Source organism: Rhinichthys klamathensis, unplaced genomic scaffold (assembly GCF_029890125.1).
Source record: "Rhinichthys klamathensis goyatoka isolate OS25496 unplaced genomic scaffold, OSU_Roscu_1.1 h1tg000003l_1, whole genome shotgun sequence".
NCBI classification, from domain to species: Eukaryota; Metazoa; Chordata; class Actinopteri; order Cypriniformes; family Leuciscidae; genus Rhinichthys; species Rhinichthys klamathensis.
The window spans coordinates 5,447,501-5,471,412 of NW_026606556.1; the positions used below are offsets into that span (position 1 = coordinate 5,447,501).

Sequence of the window (23,912 nt, forward strand, 5' to 3'; positions counted from 1 at the left end):
TTAATACTTTTAGTTTAACAGCAACAGCACTGATATTGAATTTAATATTTTGGCTAATTTAATTCTGTTTTCAGTATTGATTTTTGTGGTTGTTGTTGTTGTAGTGTTTCATAGTATTGCAGTATTCTCAGATCCATTTAACATTTTACCCATTTAAATCCATTCTGAATCCATTCTTCCTTCCGGAGTATTGTGATAGGACCTCGTAACATTCCTCAGACACCATTGCTTTCACCACACTTACAATTCGGGCTACAAGGCAAATTGTCATGTTTTTCTTCTACTCATCACTCAATTTCTCATTTAGTACTGAGTGTTGCAGCAGTCGATGAACATGTTGATGAACAAACTGAATCATCTGTTGGGCTGAACAACGATCCCTGAATCATTTGATCTAGCGTCCATGTTTCCTGTTGTTTGCACAGTGATAGTGAACGCTTGACTCATGTATCGAGGGTTATTCTGCCAGCTAGGATTGGCAGGCTTGTGTTTCTCTATTTCTCTATACATTTCTCTATATTTTAAAACGTATTTTATTCCTGTGACCAAAGCTGTATTTTCAGCATCATTACTCCAGTCTTCAGTGTCACATGATCCTTCAGAAATCACTCTAATATGATGATTTACAGCTCAGGAAACATTTCTGATTATTATTGTTGAAAACTGTTGTGCTGCTTCATATTTTTGTGGATATCAAGTCATCCTTGCTTAATAAAAGTATTAAAGGGATAGTTCACTTTTAAATTAATTTTTGGTATGTTTTAGCTCACCTCAAGGGCATCCAAGATGTAGGTGTCTTTGTTTCTGCAGTAGTTTCAATTTTGATAATTTTAGGTCAAACCGTTCTTGTCTGTCAGTCATATAATGCAGGTCTATGGTCACCACCTCAAAGAGCATGCACAGAGAAGTCCAAATTAAACATGATTTAATGTCTCGTAAATGTAAGTACACATTGATGGTAGGGATGCTAACCGATGACCGTTTGACCGATGGTTGACCGTCTCAACGTTAACCGATCAAAGTTGTCGGTAGTCGGTTAAAAAAAAAAAGTGATCTCTAAATTAGGCTATTATAGACAGTGGACTAAACGCTACTACAGTTAGCCATCTCATTCCAAGATATTTTTGTGTGAAGTGAACAAATCCCTCACTCTAAATTTTTCATAACTCGCCTGTTTGTACGAGCGCCGGAAGTGATCTCTCGCGCGTGTACGTCACTCATTGTTTACACAGATATTTCGGAAGTGTTACCTTTCACTGTGAAGATCTAAACATATTTAGATATACAGGAAATCGCAATGGAAGACTATTTCGATATATCAACAGACAACGTTGATTTTTTTTTTGTTCCTTTGGAAGAGATTACTACCGGCGCTTGCTCAGACCGAAGCGCCCGCGCCCTCAGATCACTTGGACGTGGCTGTTGTTAAAAGAGGTAAAAACGATATAAATACTGTTCGTTTTCTCACACAAACCGCTCGTTTCGTGTCTTAGGCCATCAATGTGTACTTACATTTACGAGACATTAAATCATGTTTAATTTGGACTTCTCTGTGCATGCTCTTTGAGGTGGTGGTGACCATAGACCTGCATTATATGACTGACAGACAAGAACAGTTTGACCTAAAAATAGCAAAATTGAAACTACTGCGGAAACAAAGACACCTACATCTTGGATGCCCTTGAGGTAAGCTAAAACATACCAAAAAATTATTTTAAAAGTGAACTATCCCTTTAATTTCTTAATTAAAAAAATCTTACTGACCTCAAACTTTTGAACAGTAGTAGTGTACAATCTAACATGTTTTTGTGCTGTTAAAAGCCATTTAATTTCAGTTAACATCAAGGTTGACATGTTTACCTGTGGAAATAATTAAGGGCAGGACCAGATTAGACTGGATTGTGAAGGGCTTAAAACATGTTATGCCGTGACGTTATCGGTTAATATTTGACTTCCCTACAGCCTAGGTTACGTCAGCACAAGACAGGCACAGAGTGTGTTTCATTTTTAATGAACAGTTATGAAAACAAACTCTTTCTTAAAGAATGCTTTGAACGTTAGTACACAATAAGACAGGGTCATTTATTAATAAACATAATAGTGTTCTTCTGAGCCATGATGACACACAAGAGCTGTTTTGTTCAGCGGGTGTCCTGGTCTCTTAGTAGACGATAAAGCACGAGTGTTTGAGGGACGTGGAGGTGAATGGGTCTCAGTATCCCAGCAGAAGCTGACTGTCATGAGTGGCTGACTGCCACAGGCCTCTGGTTTGATATTCTCGGCCATATCTTGTCGTGGTGAGGCATCTCATCCACAGCAGACGAGTCTGAAAAAAAAAAACACCCTCTATAACAGGACTTTAATATTGCATGCTTTCAGGTCAGGGAGAGCAAATGTTTTCCAGCTGACACTTGAAAACATCTCCAGGGGTAATTTACAGTCTCCTTGATGAAAATGTAATTACACTGAGAATGTTTTGGCATTGCAGCAGTGTTTCATGGGTAGGGCATGGCACCGTGCCAAGGTCATGAGTTCACTATTCACATACTGATAATATACGCAGTGAAAGTGTCAAATGCAAAACATTTTAATGTTATAAAGTCATACTATATTTTTTAAACCTTGAGATTGTGAAGATTCAAGACAGGATATGCCGTCTTCTACAGTAATAGTCTTTCGCTCTTTTTAATAAACTTACGATGAATTTGGAAGAACAAAACTGCAGAAGTAATAAATGCACAGGCAAAACTTTAGTTGAGCTGCACGAATCATGATTTATTATTATTGAATTGGCCAGAAGGGGTAAACGGACCAAACCTTCATTATAATATTGGAAGCGGAAATATCATTAAATAAATAAATATGGGGGATTTTTTTATTTATAATTAAACACTGTGTCTTCAACATTGATAATGTTGCTTTTTGTATGGTCAGACTCTTGAACATGTCATTATATTATTAACGTTTTACCTAAATCAATCTTAACCCTCTGGGCTCTAAGTTTTTTGGGGTCCTTGAGATGTTTTGACATACTCTGACATTTGTGCTTTTTTCAGTTGCTGATAAACATATTAATGGCACAGGTGAAATTACACTCTATTTAGCACAAACATGGCTACCATAATATGTGAGCAACATGTATGTACATGTTTGTATTTTTGAGTTGTATTTTTGTTTATGCATGGTTATTGATAAAACTAAATATTAAAGTTTCTGAAATAAGGCCACAAAACACATACTAAATATGTGTTCACAAGACTTTTGACTAATGGATGTTGTGGCCTAGAGGATTTGCTTCAAAATGATCTGAAAGTCATCCTGCCTAATCATTCACATAAAACAATAGATTGTTATAAATTGTGAAAAATATAAATTTTTTTTTTGGAAAGGCAATATGTGAATGGGCGTGAATGGCCCAACCCCCTCATGTATAATTAGGGGATTCTCACCTGAGAAGACAAAGACCTGCATAATGAGCCTTTCATTCAGGTGTGTCACACAAGAAAGAATGCAAGGACAATACATACACATATATACACACACATATATATATACACACGCACACATATATATATATATATATATATATATATATATATATATATATATATATATATATATATATATATAAATAATCAAAATATAAATGAAAGTCAAAATCACATTTTTAGTCATACCTGGAAACAAATCCTGTTTAACCCTCTGGGGTCTGAGGTGTTTTCGGGGTCCTTGAGATGTTTTGGCATGCTCTGACATTTGTGTTTTTTTCAGTTGCTTATAAACATATTAATGGCACAGGTGAAATTACACTCTATATAGCACACACAGGGCTACCATAATATGTGAGCAACATGTATGTACATGTTTGTATTTTTGAGAGAATATTGTTTATGCGTGGTTATTGAAAAAAATAAAAAATAAAGTTTCTAATATAAGGCAACAAATAACATACTAAATATCTGTCCACAAGACTTTTGACTAGTGGATGTTGTCGCCTAGAGTATTTGCTTCAAATTGATCTGAAAATCATTCTGCCTAATCATTCACATAAAACAATAGATTGTTTTAAATTGTGAAAAACATTTTTTGTTTGCAAAGGCAATATGCGGATGGGCGGATCGGCCCAACCCCCTCATGAATAATTAGGCAGTTCTCACCTGAGCAGACTGCATACTAATGAGCCTTTCATTCAGGGGTGTCACACAAGAAAGAATGCAAGGACAATATATATATAAATAAATAAATATTTATATACACACACACACACACACACACACACACACACACATATATATATATATATGTGTGTGTGTATATAAATATTTATTTATTTATATATATATTGTCCTTGCATTCTTTCTTGTGTGACACCCCTGAATGAAAGGCTCATTAGTATATATATATATATATATATATATACATATATATATATATATATATATATATACAAACAATCAAAATATAAATGAAAGCCAAAAGCACATTTTTAGTCACACCTTTTAGCCATCCACATACCATTTTTAGCCATCCACCGCGGTAAAAATAAACCAGTCTCATTTCAAAGTCGTACGCGAAATGACCGCCAGGTGGCGCAAAGGGACATTTAGCAAAACGTAAGTGGGGCTAATGTCTATTAACAGTAGCCTAAGGATGAAATACTACAAGTTATGGTAATTTCCAAATAAGCCTATACAAATTGTTGGTCATACAGATAAGATATAATCTTTTAAAACTGTAAAAGGCTAAAGTAGGCCTACACTCACAGGCTAAAGACAAAACGTTTTCTCGCTCATGTGAGAATCAAACGTTTGGATATTTCTCAGTAACAAAATTCATAGCCGAGCGGTAGAACTTACGGTTCATCATCAAGATAACACAGGTTCAAATCCCGCACATACATGGTCTGCTGTAAATTTTATATTTATTATTGCAGAGAGATTTGTCTAGCTCTAAAACTCTGTTACACCATACAGTTTTTTTTTATATAGGCTATATATATATATATTTTTTTTTATTCCAGGCTCTCACGCCACACCCCCGATTTCTCACGCTGAAGTGTCAACCCGGTCGGTCAAATTCCTGAAAGATATAGTTTATCTATAGATCTACCTGTTGAGCCACTCGTGATCGACTAGTTATACCGCGAATTAGTTAAAATATCCCGTAATCTATCTAGAGCGAGCGTGCATGCAAGACAGATATTGTGCTCCAAACCGTGCGCGCGCATGGCAGAGAGGTCTGTTCCCTACAACCTAGAGTTTTTAAAAACATGGTTTTAAGTAAAGTGTGATTTGCCAGGGGGGACTGGGATTTCCTTCTGGTCTAAACATCCCTACTTCTGCTGAATTATTTTAATCCCCACACCCCTCCCTCCACAGCTAATCAATGCTATAGGCTACTTCACCAATATCAAATATATAAAATAGAGATATGCAACAGGCACGTTTAAACGACAAACAATAAAATCAAAGCCAGCGTTTCAGTTGTTCATTAGTTCCAGTGGCCTGAATGCATGCACGGCTTTTCAAAATTTCACAAAGCGTGTTGAGATTATTTTGAATGAAATATTGAAGTTTATAATTAAGTGTTTTGGCACACCACGCCGAGTGGCCCTATGCATTTTTCTAAAGTCGGGTTTTATTCTGGCATGGTGAGTTAGTGTTCGACAAACGCGGCGGCGCGTTCATTTAGATTAATTTATTTATCTCATTATTACAGCTAAAATAACTTAATAGGCGACTCCGTAATTTTTTGGTCATACAGATAAGAGTAGAGTAGCTTACATCGTTCAAAACTGTAAACTTGTATTCATATTAGGCTAACGACAAAAACAGTATATCTGTCCTCTCTGTCTCGGGGAACTGCGCGTCACAAAAATGAACCGAAAGCCACTTCAGCTCAGTCACGATAAGAAATCGGCTATGTCTAAAGAATTTAAATGTCTAAATATTTAGGCTAATAAATGTTATCTGATTATGTAGGCTAATCCATATGAAAACGAGAGGTACAGAGGACAAGGGTGAAAATCTCGCTCTAATTAAATGTAGGCTAAATCGCCCTGAATTAAAATGTAAAAAAATAATAATGTATTTGTCGAAATGTTGCGATATTGTTTCATTTAAGTTCATAATTATTCTATAAATGTTATTTAATTTAGCAGCATTACCACGAAGCACCGTGTTTCGATATTTATTTGAATACAAAATAAAATAAAAACTTAATTTACAAATTGCATGCCTGGTTGTAAGGATCCAAAGATCCCTGTAGACTTTAATATTAAGTTGAACATTTTGTTCATGACAACAAAAAACAAATTAACAAGCGTTTTTTCAGATTATATTTAGTTTTGCTTGGAAAAAGCTGCCCCAAACCAGTTTTATTTCATTAATTATTGAAATAATGACATATTTAGTAATAAACTTTTATGACAGAAATATCACTAGGCTACATGTAACTTAAATCATTTAATTCCTTCATTATCAACACTGTCTAGAATAGCGATTTAAGTGTGAATTGCGACTTCTCTTTGTGTTAAGTCAGCGTCAGACTCCGATAGCCTGTGGGGGGTTGGAGGGACATTTGCTGGACAAAGGTGTTAATGTTCCTCTTTCATATGGAGAGTGTCGGATAGCCAGCCTGATGAGCAGGCAAAATTATTGTAAGGATAAATATGTGTCCAAATGTAGGCCCCATATCTTATTAAATTATAAATATTGTAGTTTATTTATTGTAGCCTATTTTAAGTTTTTTTTCACACAAAATTTCAATTGAAGTTATTGTAAGGTGAATTCAACAAGGCATGCTGTGTCTTTGAAGCAACAATTAAAGGCTAAATAATTATCATGCATTGATCATATCATGCATGCGCAGCGAGGGAGACTAAATAAATTTGTTAAAAAGAGTTCCAGCGCGAGAGAGGCAAAGAAAAACGCATGTTTTTAATTTAATTATGTTTCTTTGGACAATTTTCGTTTTGTACTGTTTTAATTGTTTAATTTAGCTGTAATTTCTTTGGCAATACAAATTTAAAATGTCGCAATAATAAGATTAGCCTAGTGTTTCTTATTTTGCATCGCAAAAGAAATAAACTCTAAACCCGATGCAACCCTGTTTTAAATAAAAAAAACTGTCCCGACACTTTATTTAAACCTTGAAATGTTCGAACTTGGTTTCAAACTTAAGTAATTTTAGTGTTCTTTTACATTACACAATAATTTAGCAGACTAAAGACGAGCTTCTTCATTTTCATTTTCTGACGCAATCGGCTGACAATCTTCCTTCATCAGTTTATGTCGTTTGTGCAGCGGCTGCGGTTCTACAGGAATGTAGCAAATTTATGTTGTAATGATAATTAAACAAAACTCTTGACTTTAAATAAGTAAACAGTTATAAACAGTTAGCTATTTAAGCATCAAGGTGGTAAAATATAAACGCTGTAGGGCAACATCGGTTAACAACATGTATGCTACATTGAGATTCGATCTCGGGTGGATTGAAGCTCCTCGAAGCTCGTGTTTTTGCGTTGATCACTGAGCTATCGTCTGTACGCTGTTTAAGTTGTAAAGCCTCATTGATGTAGCCTAAATGTTTTTATTGCAATGTTTTTATGTTGAAATGTTTTCATTATTTATTCAATTACATTTCAGTAGCCTAATTTCAGTATTGTGATTATGAATTATTTTAACTACGTTTCACTTGTTGAATTCTTCTGCTACCAGCATTCAATCGCTCTGAATCAGCGCGGTGCGGCAGCAGATTACGCATTAGAGAGAATAAACCGGAATAAACGAACACTTTTCAGAGTCTATGATTGTAGCGCCTCTTAGCGGTAAAAGGCAGCAAATACACCACACATTTTACCGCCGCGGTGGAACGGCTGATGTGGGCATTGTCATGGCTTGCCTCGACATTTGCGTTTGAATAGCGCGCGTCCTCCGTGGGCGTGTCAGATTAACGCGTAATGAAGTGTAATGAGCTGGGGGAAAAAATACTGACAGCACTCTCTTTTCATACAGATTGCATAAACTGAGAATATTTGTTTTTTATATAAATTACTTCATTTAAAAGAAGAGAATTTAAGCTTCATAAAGAAAAACCTCTCGTGCCTGTGTGACAAGTAATCGCGGAGTTACAGTTAATCTTAGGACGCGTTTCAGAATGGACTTCACTGACAGAGAGAACGCAGAACTCGCATCATGTTTGTTTTTCTTTATTTGGTGAAAAGCACAACACTTTGTTTTTATTGTGAGTATCCACAAAAAAAATAGAAACTTAACAGGATCTAATGATGTACAACACTTATATGTAAGTTAAAAATTAACCGAGTATTTTGAGTCTCTTTTACACTGATAAGAAAAAAAGCGAGACAATCGCGCCGGCGCGATAGCCGACCCCAGGGGGTTAAATAGGTTATATGGGCCATTCTATAGAATTGGTTCAAAGTTAGAGTTGGAAACATCTTGAAAAGAAAATTGTCTTTTTCCATACATCTCTTATAAAGTATTATTTTTTAAAGTAGGGCAATACATTTTATCATACATATTTCAAAGTTAAGGATTCATTATTTTGATATAGCCTAGCTTGCATTGGAACAAACATTATAACAGTTGATTAGTTTATTTTTGACAAAACATACTATATATTTAACATATGAGCAGAAACTGCCTAACAAAAGCTTATTTGATGTCTATTTTAGAGTAAAAACTTTATAATCTATCCAAAACTAGTCAACGACATGTTGTCATTACAGACACTATTCTATATCGCGATTAGAACAAATCTTAGTTGGCTATAGCAATATAGTTTGGATGTGTTCATGTGAAAATAACGTTTACTAATGTAGGAGCGAGAGTGAATGAACGCACAGATGCGATGTACATCTGTAGTAAACAACATCGTGCACGCGTCTGTGCCATTCATTCATTCACACACAGACACGCAATTCATATTTAGAACAAAGCACTTAAAGTCCCACTCCGATCATATTTTGAGCTATTTTTAAACATTCCCAGTGGTCTTTAAATTATGATTATGCCATTTTTAGCCAAAATCACAAAACCTGTGCCGTTTTCTGGGACTTCGCTTCAGCAGAGCGGCAGCAGCTCATTAGCAATTCGCCTCTGTGTTGTGGGCGGAGCTGTTGGCACGGAGACGACCCTCCCCCTGCCCGTTGCTGAGAGCTCTGTCTCTCCCGCTAGCTTACACCCCCAATACCGGTGGGGCAACAGTATTATATACACGTTAATTATTATTATCCGAAGTTAATCAAAGTTATCACCGATCACCGATCATTATTTCACTCCAAGACGTCGCGTGTGGAGACGCCCAGTGGAGTTACTACGTCACAACTCCAGTCTATTTTAGCCGGCATTTTAGCGTCTGCTACTTCACAGCCATTTGAATGTAGAAATACTCAGAAATACAACTTTGAGCTTATTTTTCTCAAGATATGTCCTCTAACATCAGAAAAATGCCACAAGAACATGTTAACACCTAGAAAAACATTATTTTCATCGGAGTGGGTCTTTAAGAATAAACTTACTTCATCAGCTGGATCCGTGCTCCTCGAAATGAAACTACCAGCACTTCTGAGGTAACTTTTTGGATGTTTTATCCAGCTGATGTGGGCGTTTTCATGGCTTGCCTCAACGTTTGAGTAGCGCGCGCTCTCAGTGGGCGTGGTCACATTAACACGTCATACGCTATAATTAGCTGAAAGGAAAAAGACTGACATCTCTCTCTTTTCATACAGATTACATAAACTGAGAATAGTTGTTTTTTATATAAATTACTTCATTTAAAAGAAGAGAATTTCAGCTTTATAACGAAAAATCTTTCGTGCCTGTGTGACAACTATGTACTTACAGTTAATCTTCGGACGCGTTTCAGAATGAACTTCACTGACAGAGAGTACACAGAACTCGCATCATGTTTTTTTTCTTTATTTGGCGAAATCCACAAAAGTATCCACAAAAAAAATAGACACTTAACAGTATCTAATGATGTACAACACTTATATGTAAGATCAAAATCAACAGAGTAATTTGAGTCTCTTTTGCACTGATAAGAAAAAAAGTGAGCCCGTCGCGCCGGCGTGATTGCCGACCCCAGGGGGTTAAATGGAGTTACGAGGTGTTTGACCAGCAAATTACATACTTAAAGTCCCCCAGTCGTGAAAATCAAGCTTTTAATGGTGTTTATATGTCTATGTGGTGTTTTTAATATGCTTTAAGACAAACCATGTGCCAATTCATAAGACAAACCATTGCTGAGTATTTTCTCCTTAAAACTGCAGTGAACCAAAGACAGTCTCAAAAACACGGTTTGAAATCGCTGGTGTTTCTGACGTCACAAACAACCTTGTAACCAATCAGATCAACGTGTGATCGTCCACGAGTGGATCTCTGAGCTGTGTGAGTGAGTGGAGGCGGGGCTCATTTGCATATTCATAGAACTGAGTATACTAAACGAGGCAAGGGTGTAGAGTTACATTCAAGCTATTTCAAGGCATGAAGACATTTTTTTTCAAGGAAAATCTTTTAAATATCTAATTTTGGTGATCAAAGATGAGTATTAAGGGATACAGTTATTGACTACAGGACTAAGTGTATTGTCCATCATTAGAACAGCCAAATCTGAGGCAGCAAGTGCATCTCAGTATGTTTTCATCAACTTACAGATTATAAAGTTTACTGTGGCTATGTGGACTCTTAGTTTTTTTCTATCATTTGGTCAATATCTTCGTTACTAAAGACAAAGTGCTTTGCATATGATATTTCAGACAGTATTGGCTGTGACTCGACAACCAATGCTATTGTCTTCTCCGCTCCTCAAATACATTAAACATTAGCCTTTATATATAGTAAAGAAAGCGCTGTACTTGTTCAAACTACCAGTTCTTTATTTACCTTACATTGCAAACGGTCCAAAATTTGTGCGGCTCTTCATTCACGATAGAGGTGGGCGGGGTTATGAGGTTTGACTGACAGTTTGAGGATCCAATAGAGTGACGAGGTTTAGTCACAAGCCCTTTTTTCGCTGGTTAAATATTTACAAAACCCACAGACACGTGTAAAGTGTGACCAATAGTAATGATTTATGAAAAACTAATAAAAATGGTGAAATATGGAGATTTCTGCCCATTTTATGCACTAACCTTGGAATATTAAAAGAAACTGCAAGTTATACATTGAATTAAGCGTGACATTTTGAAGTAGAAAGTTGTTACTCACTGATAATCTGAACAGATCATTCAAGATATTCTTTTTGCTTTCCAAAGTAGAAATAAAGTTGTTAGTTATTTTAAGAAACTAAATCAGGTCAGTTGTGAGTTCATGTTTTCTTTCCTCAGTGTTGCCGTTTGAACATTTTATTTTTATACATTCTGTTATGTAAGGAAAAGGGCCCGATGCTTAAATACCATGTTGAACTTCCTTTTGTTGTAATATTTGATTACAATAATAAAAAAAAAAATTCTCTACTATGGTGCAGTGTCCTTAATCTAAACTTATCTTATTGCGTATTACCCTGAGCATGTACCAGTTATCATTCTATCTACAGGCTTTACCTTCCATAATATATAACCAAATTGTCCCCTTTTCCAGTGACCTGACACTCTATACAGTAATTTGCTGTAATGACTCTTATGTCATTCATCCTTGCACACAGTGTGTGTGTGTCGCGCAGGAGTTCATTATTCTGCTGTGTAAGTGAGGGAGGAGGCCTGTCGGATACACTGCTAATGAGCAGTCTCTGTGTTAATTAGGCAAAGAAAAACAATTGTGACTGAATGAGGTGTTTTCTGACTGAACACCCCGACTGATATTATTCATATATAACTTGTGATGCGAGTCTCGTGGCAGACAAAAAAACCCCCAAAAAACAGGAGTTCACTTGGAGTTTATAAAGTTGTGAATTTATAAACCAGATGCTAATGTGATGTTTTATATTTATACCATCCCGATTTCTACTCATGCTGTTTTCCACTATTGAGCTGGAATCTTCAATGTTTCAGGATTATGCATGCAAATGTTTTGTTTCTGTAGCAAAAAACGGCATTAGAGATTCATTTCTGCCAATCAGTTCAATAAATCAATGTAAAATTGTGATTTAATCAATTTATTTTGTCACTCAGCATAAAGTCCTTGTTCATTTTTTCCCTCTAGATTTCACTTTTTGCAATAAATGTGTTAAATCTGATTGGCTGGGAGGGTTGTAACAAGGGGTTCACCTGACTGAAGATTAAAGAAAATTCATTTTTTAGAGCACTTACATAAAAACTACTTTGTGTTTTGCATTTTGTATCAATATCTCAACAGTATTGTTAGTTATTCAGTGCATATTTTTGTTTACTCTTACATATTTCTTTTCTGTATAATCCCTCGGGGTATAAATAAATGTCACTTTTATTATTCACATGCATGTCTGGATTTTCTGACCACATGATTTGGATTAGATTGAATTCTTGTCCTGTTTTGATGCTGATATTTATTTTTAAATGTCTTTCTCTTCATAGATCATGTTGCAAAACTGTGACAAATCGCATTTCAGTAACCCAAGCAAACGTGTGTTTCAGAGACGCTCTGGGCCTGAGAACCTGTGAATGAGGACACCACTGAATGAAACCAACTCCAGTTTCGGGTATGAAAACACACAATCTAAACAATTTGTTGTGTTTGTGCATCCTTGTCTTGCTTAGCTGACAAACGGCCTCCAGAAATAGCTCTAATTGGAAGATGACATGTCTCTACAGAGCTCTCTTTTGATACACAGTTGTGTCTCATGATGTTCTCTTACAGTCGTCTTCAGTTCAGGCACGATGAAAGAGATTTACTGAGATTTGGCTGTTCCGGGAAGGAAATGTTTTTTTCCTCAACAAAATTGATGTTTTTTCCTTTTCCCATGAACTCTATCTGTCTGTCTTTCACATCTTGCTGCCAAGTTCTTTTTCAGTCTACCCTTAGAGGTAAAAAGAAATTTGAAATATGTGATACACTGTTAGCTGACAGCGGCGTTTAGTTGAATATGTAAATATGTGCTGCACGCTTTCCTACTAAGAACAAATTAAACACAAAAATGAGAGCGGTGAGAAAACAGCACTTAAGAAAGCATCTGATGTAGTGATATAGATATGTTTGCACAAGCTTTGCAATTCGCCACTCCAGTCACGTTTATTCATACACTTTATACAATAGATTGTTTAAAAGCAAGCAGCTTTACAGTATTAAACTTGAAAAAACAGTATTAGGCTCATTTCATCAGAAGTACATCTTCATTTTCTACTGTAAAGCAGCTCCTCCAGTGTGTTCATGTTTCACTCACGGACGCCTGACCTCGACGGACTGAACTGGAGAAGATTTCCATCATGGAAATTGGCAAAGAAGGCGGAGCCTCAGAGCCACACCCACCTATTACGCATTCGCCACGGACCAATAGTAGTTCGAAGGTGTTTAACCAGCCAGAGTGAACTTTTCTGGAAAGTTTGCTTTGGCAAGCCGTTTCAAACTCCAGAAACAAACATGTTTTGGTCTGATGTTGTCAGAAATGACTTTCGCTTTAAAGGAGAACTCCGGCGCAAAATGAACCTTTGGTCTAATTACACATTGTTACCTAGTCAACCGTTATCTGAGATTTGTTTTCATGATTATCTAATGTAAATAGTTTTATCTCTACAAACAGTTTAGCCTATAAAGCTAGTATAACGCTAGTATATTGGGCATAGTGTAATGACAAATAAAAATCGCTTGTTAATACCACTAACAAGGCTCAAAATAGTCCCACACTAACACGGTAGCATAATGAGGGTCCCTACCTTCAAACCGAAGCATTGAGAACTTTGTAAGTGTACAGACAGTTTAATAAGAAGATATTTTAAACATACAGTCAACTTCGCGTATAGAGGCAGGAGCCATCTTTGAAATACAGTCTTTACCAGTCGATCTACGAACGCCGATCCAAGCCTGCTGTTCGCGCTCACCTTATCACAACTTATAGCTCGTTCGCATTCTCACCAGCGCACTTGGATCGGCGTTCGTAGATCGACTGGTAGAGACAGTTTTTCAAAGATGGCTTCTGCCTGTATACGCGAAGTTGACTGTATGTTTAAAATATCTTCTTATTAAACTGTCTGGACACTGACAAAGTTCTCAATGCTTCGGTTTGAAGGTAGGGACCCTCATTATGCTACCGTGTTAGTGTGGGGCTATTTTGAGCCTTGTTAGTGGTATTAACAAGCGATTTTTATTTGTCATTACACTATGCCCAATATACTAGCGTTATACTAGCTTTATAGGCTAAACTGTTTTTAGAGATAAAACTATTTACATTCGATAATCATGAAAACAAATCTCAGATAACGGTTGACTAGGTAACAATGTGTAATTAGACCAAAGGTTCATTTTGCGCCGGAGTTCTCCTTTAAGTATATCAGGGCCTTACTGTGCGTTCACACCACCGCCGGCGAGAGCGAATTTTGCCGTAGCCCTGCCAACGACGCCGTGGAAAGATTCGTGGACGCTCTGACGTAGATCGAATGCTTGGTCTTTTTTTAAACTGTATTTAAAGGGGCAGCAAAGCAAACAAGCATGTCGATCGTTATTTTTGCAGACTGACCAAGTAGGATACAAGTTAACCTCATGGAAACAAAAAGGTGAAAGTAATACATTGATCGATGGAAAGAACTTAACAATTATAGTGACATCTTTGCTAACTAAATAAACCAATTAAAAGCCATTTGTGTGGTGTGGCTTTTGTGTTCATGGTTAAGTGCTAATCTAATTTGCATTCCCGCTGAAAAACAAGCGTTCTAGCGCGAAAATCTTGCCTATAAATAGTGTTGCGCGCCGCCTTATCAAATTCAAATGATCATCCTCTCCTCTATTTTGCTTGGGAACTAATGAGGTCGGAACCAAAGTTTACAGGACTGCGTTCTCTGGAATCCTCTCAAACGGAGCACTTCTCAATTCCGATCGGTTGCCGCCGAACCGCGTCATAGCTCATTACCATAAAGTTGACCTGACTTCAACTTCCAAGACGCGCCGCCCTTGCCGGAGCTCGTCGCCGGCTCTCGTCGGAAATGAGTGTTTGAAATACTCAAGTATAGTTTTTATACATTTAATAGTATAAATCTACCCTAAACATACTAATGTCTGCTGGCCTGATATACGATGGTAATAATCTGTACAATATTGTGAGCACAGTGTATATCGTTAGCAAACGTGTATCTATAAGCACGTCTCTCACCAAGCACCTGTCCTGTTCTCCACTGGTTCTCCTCACACCACAACTCAATGTGTCTCTGACCGTTCTGTCTGACATTAGTCCTGGCCTGTCCCTACTCTCTTGGCAGCATAGCAGGCTCATAACTGTATTGCTGTGGTCCGTCATACGAATAAGTATTTCCTCAGCGTCCGAAATGTCATTGTGATCCATTGTTTTCCTGTTGTTTGAATCGACCGCTCTCCCGCCCGTTACGTCACGCCCGCCACGCCCATTTTCAGACGCGGAAGTAAAATTTTCTCACAAAAACGACTCCAGAAGCGTCTGTAGCGTATTTATAAGAATATTTTAAAGAAAATCTAGTTGCTACATTATTTTTCTATACACTGACTCGTTGGGTTCTCTAACCTGCAATATTGCCCTTTAAGGTCATAGTCAAAATTGCCCCTTTTTACTTTTTCAATACACAACACATTCTTGGTCTTATTGCGTAGCTTGGTTCTGAAACACTTGGTTCTGATTAGTCAGTACTGGCTTGAGCTGTCGGATATTTTTGTAAAATTACTACTAAACTGTAATTCATATTTGATTGCTGTCCATGGCAAAATACAGGTGCTACTTTCTCTCTCACACACACACACTCTTGTACATCTATCTTTATGAGGACATTCATTGACACAATGCAATCTCTAGCCGCTTACCCTAACCTTACTCATCACAACTAAGTGCTTAACCCGAACCCTTACCCTAAACCTACCCTTAACCTAATTATAACCTTATCCCTAAAACCAAGTCTTGACCCTCAAACAGGCCTTTAAAGGGGTCTCAGAAAGTGAGGACCGGCCAAAATGTCCTCACTTTACTCTGTTTGTCCTCACTCCAATGGTCTAAAACTCAAACTGGTCCTCCCAAAGATAGTCGTACTAGTACACACACACACACACACACACACACACTAGCTGGATAGTAATAATAATATAAATTCATATTATTCTTAAATATTTATTTTTAATCTATTAGTTTATCACATCATTTTTAATTATTAATGTACATTAATAATACATAAATTAATATTGTACTATTGTTGCAGTGTTCATCTTGTTGCTTTGGAATTCAAATGGGTTGTGAACACCATTTCATGTTTCATGATTTTAAACCTGGCAAGGTACAAAAACTAGACCAAGACCAAGTCCCAACACAACTCATGGCTCACAGGATGACACATTCTGCATGTCCTCTAAAAAGCTGAGTTTATTTAAGCAGGCTGTTTTACTCGGCCTGTATCATCTGATATGCAAGTCATCAGGGAACTGAGAATGATCTCTGTCTGAATCTACAGTAAGAGGAAGTGTGTGAGGTGCCAGAAGTGGGCGTCACGCTGGCTCAGTGGCCACTTCACTTCACAATGCAGACTGCAGAACGTCCTGTTGTCTGACTATCCAAACTTATGCAATCCAGACTTCTCACGCTTTGTGAAATATATTAAACACTATTGTTTTTAAGCATGACAAATAATGCAAAGCAATAAATTAACAAAGCCTGTTTCCACCTCAGACTAAAACATTTTAAAAGATAATTGTGACTTTTTATTTCACAATTGTGTTTACATCTCACAATTGTGACCTTTTTTCTCAGAATTGCATGATAGATGATATAAGCTTTTTTTTATTAGGAATTTCAAGTTTATATCTCGCAATTCTGGCATAAGAATTATTGTTATTATTATTTTTTTCTGACTGAATTGCGATATTTAAACTCACAATTGCGAGTTATAAAGTCAGAATTGCGAGATATTAACTCAATTGCGAGAGATTTTTTTTTCCAGAATTGCGTTTTATAAAGTCACAAAGTTTATATCTCGCAATTCTGACTTTATCTCGCAATTGTGAGTTCATATCATGCAATTCTGAGGAAAAAAAAAGCCAGAATTGTGAGATAAAAAGGCGCAATTACCTTTTTTATTTTATATTCTGTGGCGGAAACAAGGACCTTTTCTACTTTTTGGTATCCAGTAAAAATCCAGCAAAATTGCAAGAGTTGTCTAAAGTAATTAATTAATACTACTTTTTTATTGAAAATGGTTTAAAACTACATAAAACAGCAGCTCACACTCTGAAAAGTATCATAAATATTTGACTGGAACAACATAGTTACAATATGAATCTCTGAAAGTCACACAACATGATCAAATTTAGCAATGTGGAGTTATATAAACATACTGTATATATATATATATATATATATATATATATATATATCAAATAATCACTGCATGTACAGTATGTGAGGTCTCGTCTAACAACTTTATATGAAAATGTTAGCGTCTTTAGAAAACAGTGGCTAAAAAAAAAACCCAACAGGTTAATTTTACATTGCTATCAAAATAATAAAAAATACATCAATATATAAATTATTGATATTCATTATAGTACCCAGTTCTAGTAGTAATGTTATATACTTCTAATTTTTTTAATATATCAAAATTCACAATTGGAGCCCATCTGACTTGGAGACCTGATTTATCTGTGGTGCAGAGTACGGTTTAATTAAAGCTGCTTAATTAAGTGTACAATCTGCCTGAACAATGTCAGATTCCTCTGAAAGGAAGCTCTGCAGCATCTGTGTGGGCATGTGATGGTGTGAAGGTCAGTATGTGCTGTAATTCCATCCCTTCTGTTCACATAAAGCTGTAACCCTCAGCCACAGTCATTAGTTCTGCCATGACGAATAGAAGGCTCAGCTGTGAGGCTTTTTAAGGTGTGCAATGTTTAAAACGGTCTGAAAGCAGCTTTAATTGGCTTCTGAAAGAGTAGAAATCACCCTTAGACATCAACAGACACCTTCTAGTGCACACAATCAAATGGTGCGAGAAGTTCCACACACACCTGAGACCAGAGCATGTTAGAACAGAGACTGTTGGTTAAAATGAGGCACATCGTCTGGCATAGTTTGGTCACCGGTTATCCATTGAACAGCAGTTGTGTACCTGTTAGTATCACAGGTGATGGTTGGCATTTTTGAAAATATGTGTATGCCTGTTACCAATTGGTTAAAACCGTTTGGTTTTAAATCTCAAAAAGCAATTGAGGAGTGTTGTCCTGACTCGGCTTTTTTCCCCTCAGAAATTTCCCACTAGGTTTTTGAGGCTTTTTTTCAGCCCTTGCGTGACTAGCAACAAAAGCTTCAGGCCTTCTGCCCTAAACGTTTGTAAGATTTAGAAGGTACAAGGAAACATTTAATCTGGATTTAGCTGTTTTAAAAAGGACAAGTTGACAGAATCTCCCAAAACAGTGGTGTATTATTCTGTCTTAGAATTAGGGCTGGGCGATATGGCCAAAAACATTATCACAATATTTTTTTTTCCATATCATATGACATTCCACATATTTGTTAGACCTTGATAATGAATGTAAGCATGTAAACTCCACAAATGGTAGTAGATACACTTTTGAATCGTAAGATAGGTAAGTTGGTTGGTAGACAAGATAGATAAACAGTTAGATTGATATAACTTAGGTTTCTTTTATAGTTGGTGTTGGTAGAATTTGAACTTAAAGTCCCCCGTAGTCAATAATTGTATCCCCTAAAACTCCTCTTCGATCACCAAAATGACATATTTTTATAAGTTTTTTCCTGTGAAAAAAAATTCTTCATGCCTTCAAATAGTCTCTATACCCTTGCTTCATTTAGTACACGTGGTCTATGAATATGCTAACTAGCCCCGCCTCCACTCACTCACACCCGCTCAGAAATCCACTCGGCCAACTCACTGAGGTAAACGCTGCACAATGGTGTCGCTCTTTACAACGTCGTACACATCACGGTAATTAATATGATTAGCCTTTTGCTTGACTATGTTAGCAAACCGCTAATAATGTGTTGCTAACGTTACACAAACCATGTTCTAATTCGCCGTCTCAGTCTGCCTTCTAACAATCATCAGAAACACTTTGAACAACTCAGAACGTCCGTGGAAAAAGGCATTTAGTTCGTCATAACATCGTAATATACATCTATATTTTCACATAGACATGTAAACAACATTAAAAGCTTGATTTTCACCACAGGGGGACTTTAAGTCCAAATGTTTGACAGACTGGGTGATAAGATATCTGTTCAGATAAGAGGATAAGATTTTGTTGTGTGAACTTTATTAGTTCAGATGTGATTGCTGATTAAAGTCAAATATATTTTCAGTGTCGGCATTTACAAACACATTTAGTTCTACTTGCTGTGTTTGGTTGTGTAGGCCCGGTGTGTTTTTGCATTGTGGGTAGAGGATGACGCCAAGAGGGAAAATCAGCCTGCCAATAAGTGGCACATTTTGGCAGTGACCCCCTCACGTGCGCGTGTGCGTATATATGTGTGTCCCAGCCTGTGCCCCGCAGCACATTAGCAGCATGCGCAGGGAACACCATTGATTTCTTAGTGGCACCACACTGTGACACACCAGCCAATTCTCCCTTCATTTTTCCCATTTTACCAGTCAGGAACTTTAAAAATAGCCACAGCAATAAAGAAGGCTTTCTTCCTGCAGGGGAAGGTGTGACCCAGGAAGAAGTGGAGTGAATCTGAGTGCTAACCATGGCCTGCTATTATGGTTTATGCACTCGTGTAGCTTTCTGAGTACAGGGAGCCGAGCCAATGCAGTGATGAAGCAAAAGCAAGTGATCTAAAACTTTACTTTCTTTGACTGGTTCAAACTTACTCGCCCACAAAGTTGTTTTGTGTATAGTGCCTCAAGCAACCACATGTCAAGATTACATCAAATGGTCAAATATGTGAAAATTGGACCTACAGGGTAAGGATTTTTATTATCCTAGTTTCTGCAAGTGCTTAAACAGAAGCATGTTTTGCAGCAGACGTTTTTGGCAGCATTAGCAGGATCACACTGGGTTCATCTTACAATCTAATGGTGTTGCTGGATAACTTTAGCACTGTTTGAACGGGATTAGATTTCTAAACAACATTTACAAATATTAACATAGGATGACTTTGAACATGTACTGATTTGTACAGGATTGAGATCTCTGTAGTTTTTACTATCGTGGCTGAACTGAGCAGTTTGTGATCCGCACCTTTGTTAATTTCATATTCTTTTTATGTCAGATACTAGCAGTACTTCAGGCAGGAGCTATTATCAACTATCATTAATAAAAGCTGTTAAATATAAACTGTTGTTCCACACAGAAAGTTGGCAATACGTTTTAAATCCACAATGAAGATTTGCCAGACAGTGCAATAAGAATTTTTGCCTTAGTTATGGTATTCTACCAAAGTATGAGTAATTGGACATTTCTAGCTGCCTGGGAACAACCAAAAAAAACAGTTGGTAATTATTTCAATATCTTGTGTTAAAAAATCGGATGGGATTCCAATTGCAAAGTTCGTCTATGTTTTACAAATTTGCCTAACTCCCTTTGGGAAAACTAGTATTGTCTGAACTGAATTTGAGTATTTTGAATTGAAACTGATTTTGAATGACAGTGAATATACTGTGGGTCAGCCCGACGTGCCTCTGTAAGTGATTGGATCCCAACAGCACACCCACTTTTCCAATTCTATACATAGCTTCCTGTGATCGATAAGAGTCATGCTGGCATTGGTTTAACAGTTTGTCTATTGGAAACACACTCCAACATGTAATCAATCACCCGCTTTAAAACAAGTCCACTTTTCCCCCTCGTGCCTCTATGTTTGTGTCTATAACGCTCTGTATCCAGTATCTCTTTTTGTCTTTCTTCTCCCATTCTCATCTTTCCTCAATTTACTACACAGATTATGATAAACACCTCATTTCACAGTTGAAGTATAGACAGATGTTTGAGGCTTTTTTGCCCCTCAATTTCTCTGTATCAACTCGTGCTGTCTGTTACATCCATAGCTGTTTTTTTACTGGTTGTTGTGTTTTTAACTGCCCAATGGTGCTGATCAAAGCCTATTGATTCGAACTGCTTTTTTGACGTTGCCGCTTAGAGAGGAAGAGGGAGGGTGGCACATTGGGGGGAGAGAGAGAGAGGATAGGGACAGTCTTTTTTGCACAGGACAGGGTTGAAGGCTACTGCTACTTTGGATTCTCACACTTCTCTCTCGGCAGGACTAACGGACAGTGTATGGAAACACACTGATCTACCAGAATGACGAGTGCTGCTCCCGCCCGGAAACCGTACCGAAAGGCACCTCCGCAGCACCGCGAGACTCGCCACACTGTTCCAGTATTTCGAGAGGATGTTAGTGGGAGTGCCTTGCCATCCGGAAACCCTGCGTCGTCAGCCCAGCCTGACCCCTCCCAGGTAATTTCCCCCCGAAATCATGCACCTATTTTGCAGCGTACACAATTTACAGGCCCTTACCCGCAATGCCCTGAAAGACCCGTATGGTCGCAAGCATCTGACAGCGAGCTGGATGTCTCGAGTCTGTCTAGTTTGGAGCTTAGTGTCCTCCCTCCACCACGAATCTTCAGCCACTGTTCTCTCGGCATGAGACTTCCTCCCAAGCATCTCCGGCAACAAAGAATGAACCGCTTTATCAGTCGTAGTGATGACCTACTGGCACTCTCTGCTGACGACGATCTCTCCTCCTCGGAAGACTCCCAGCATCGCATTCGAGGCAGTTCCCCATCACACTCCAGCAGGAGTGCCGAGCGCTCTTTGGTCTTCAATGAGAAAGCGGAGATATTTGTACCCAGGGAAAAACAGAGTTCACCACATGTAGCATTTGTGATGGATGCCCATCCACCCAAGGGCATCCTCAAGCACTCTCATCAGTTGGGGGTGTACTCTTCCGATAGTCTGCACAAGTCTAAGTCGGTAGAGATGCTAGGCCAGAGGCAAAGTCGCGGACGTAGCCGGAAACCCAAAAGCATGTCCTTGGACAGGGAAAAGGGCGTGCGAGTCTCTCCCACTGGACGTGCTACTTCCACATCGTCTACATCTCCCAGCTCTATGCCACCTGATTGGAAGATGCAGCTTCTTGAGGAGAAGGTCAAATTTTCCCAATTTCTGGATGAAATCACCTACCGGGTGATGACCCCTGCCAATCTAAAGTTACTGCGCGGGAACCTTCCCGATTCAACAATGTCTTTAAAAGAGAACCAAACGAAACACCTTCCCGATTCAACAATGTCTTTAAAAGAGAACCAAACCAAACGCCACATCAATCCCCAACAGTACGAATTCAAGGATCATCATGACACAAAGGAAGAGCGGTGCAGACCGTGGCATGAATGGGCTTCTCGGCATAGCAGAGCCGGCAAGAAATTAAGTGAGGCAAGACCCAAGACATGGCACATGGCAGAGGACAGTCCAGAGAGAGTGTCAGGAAAGCAACATGCAGATCCCCATCGAGAAGGGGCCCGTCCTAAAGCCGAAGGCCCAATTTACAGTCGGGTGGGGGGCAGCAATGATTCTGAAGGGGATGACAGGGGTCTACGGGGGGGTCAACACCAGACTCAACTTCACCAGTTGCCCCATGTAGAGAGCAAAGCCCTGCAAAAGGACAATATGGATAAATCAAGGCTGCCAAAGGTTGAGATTCCCACCATTATTGTGGAGAGTGAGAAAACACCTTTATCACAAGTGACTGCCTTTTCTATATTATCACAGATCAAGGTACGTTATTGTCAACATTTCTTTGACTTTATCCCCACCTAATATACAATATAATATACAATGTATAATATAAAATATACTATACAATCCACTCTTGCATTGAAGAACCTGTAAATGAGCAGCTCAGATATTGTTTTGTATTCAACAATAGAAAGCAATACAGGTTTGGCACGACTTTTCTAATTAACTTTTTTTTTTTTTTAAATGGCTGATCTTTTCCTTTATTGTACCAATGCCATGGCTAGTATTCTCATCTCACTGTTGTTCTGGTGTTTCCTAAGGATATTTTGTTCTAAATATGAGCGTTTACTAAAACCACCATCCCCAATTGTCACTTCTGCGACAGTGTTTCATGAACTTTTGTTCTGTGCAGTTTTATTTGTCAGAGATTTTCATCCATCAACAACAAAAAACATAATTAGTCTTTAAACAAACAGTGTTGTTCGCAACCTTTCTCTACATTAGACAAATTGCCATTTTCTTCTCTGTGGGATATGGTGGACATTTTGCTGGCAGAAAAAAAACAGGAGGTCAGACCAGTTTCATAGCTTCACTAGGCATGTGCATATTGACCTGTTTGGCTGAAAGCACAGAGTATGATGTCAAATTCTTCCCCTGCGTCACTTGCTTTTATTAAAATCATGAGATGAATTATCCAACACATACACATTCACCTGTAATATTTTATTTATACATGCCACAATGTAGGTCTCGTTTTAATTTATTTACTGTGTTTTCTTTAAAGGAGAACTCCGGCGCAAAATGAACCTTTGGTCTAATTACACATTGTTACCTAGTCACCCGTTATCTGAGATTTGTTTTCATGATTATCGAATGTAAATAGTTTTATCTCTAAAAACAGTTTAGCCTATAAAGCTAGTATAACGCTAGTATATTGGGCATGGAGTAATGACAAATAAAAATCGCTTGTTAATACCACTAACAAGGCTCAAAATAGCCCCACACTAACACGGTAGCATAATGAGGGTCCCTACCTTCAAACCGAAGCATTGAGAACTTTGTCAGTGTCCAGACAGTTTAATAAGAAGATATTTTATACATACAGTCAACTTCGCGTATACAGGC

The 23,912-nt window shown here is 37.8% G+C and overlaps 1 protein-coding gene across 2 annotated transcripts in view; it reads left to right on the plus strand.

The window, feature by feature from the left end:
• tjap1 (tight junction associated protein 1 (peripheral)) overlaps nucleotides 1–23,912 on the plus strand; it is a 144,076-nt gene that overhangs the window by 60,321 nt on the left and 59,843 nt on the right. For both annotated transcript variants that reach the window (XM_056249947.1, XM_056249953.1), the window contains exons 3-4: nucleotides 12,575–12,639; nucleotides 21,314–21,509. In XM_056249947.1, coding sequence (XP_056105922.1) covers nucleotides 21,354–21,509 — 156 coding nt within the window. In that variant the 5' untranslated portion in view covers nucleotides 12,575–12,639; nucleotides 21,314–21,353. The remainder of the gene's footprint in view (nucleotides 1–12,574; nucleotides 12,640–21,313; nucleotides 21,510–23,912) is intronic.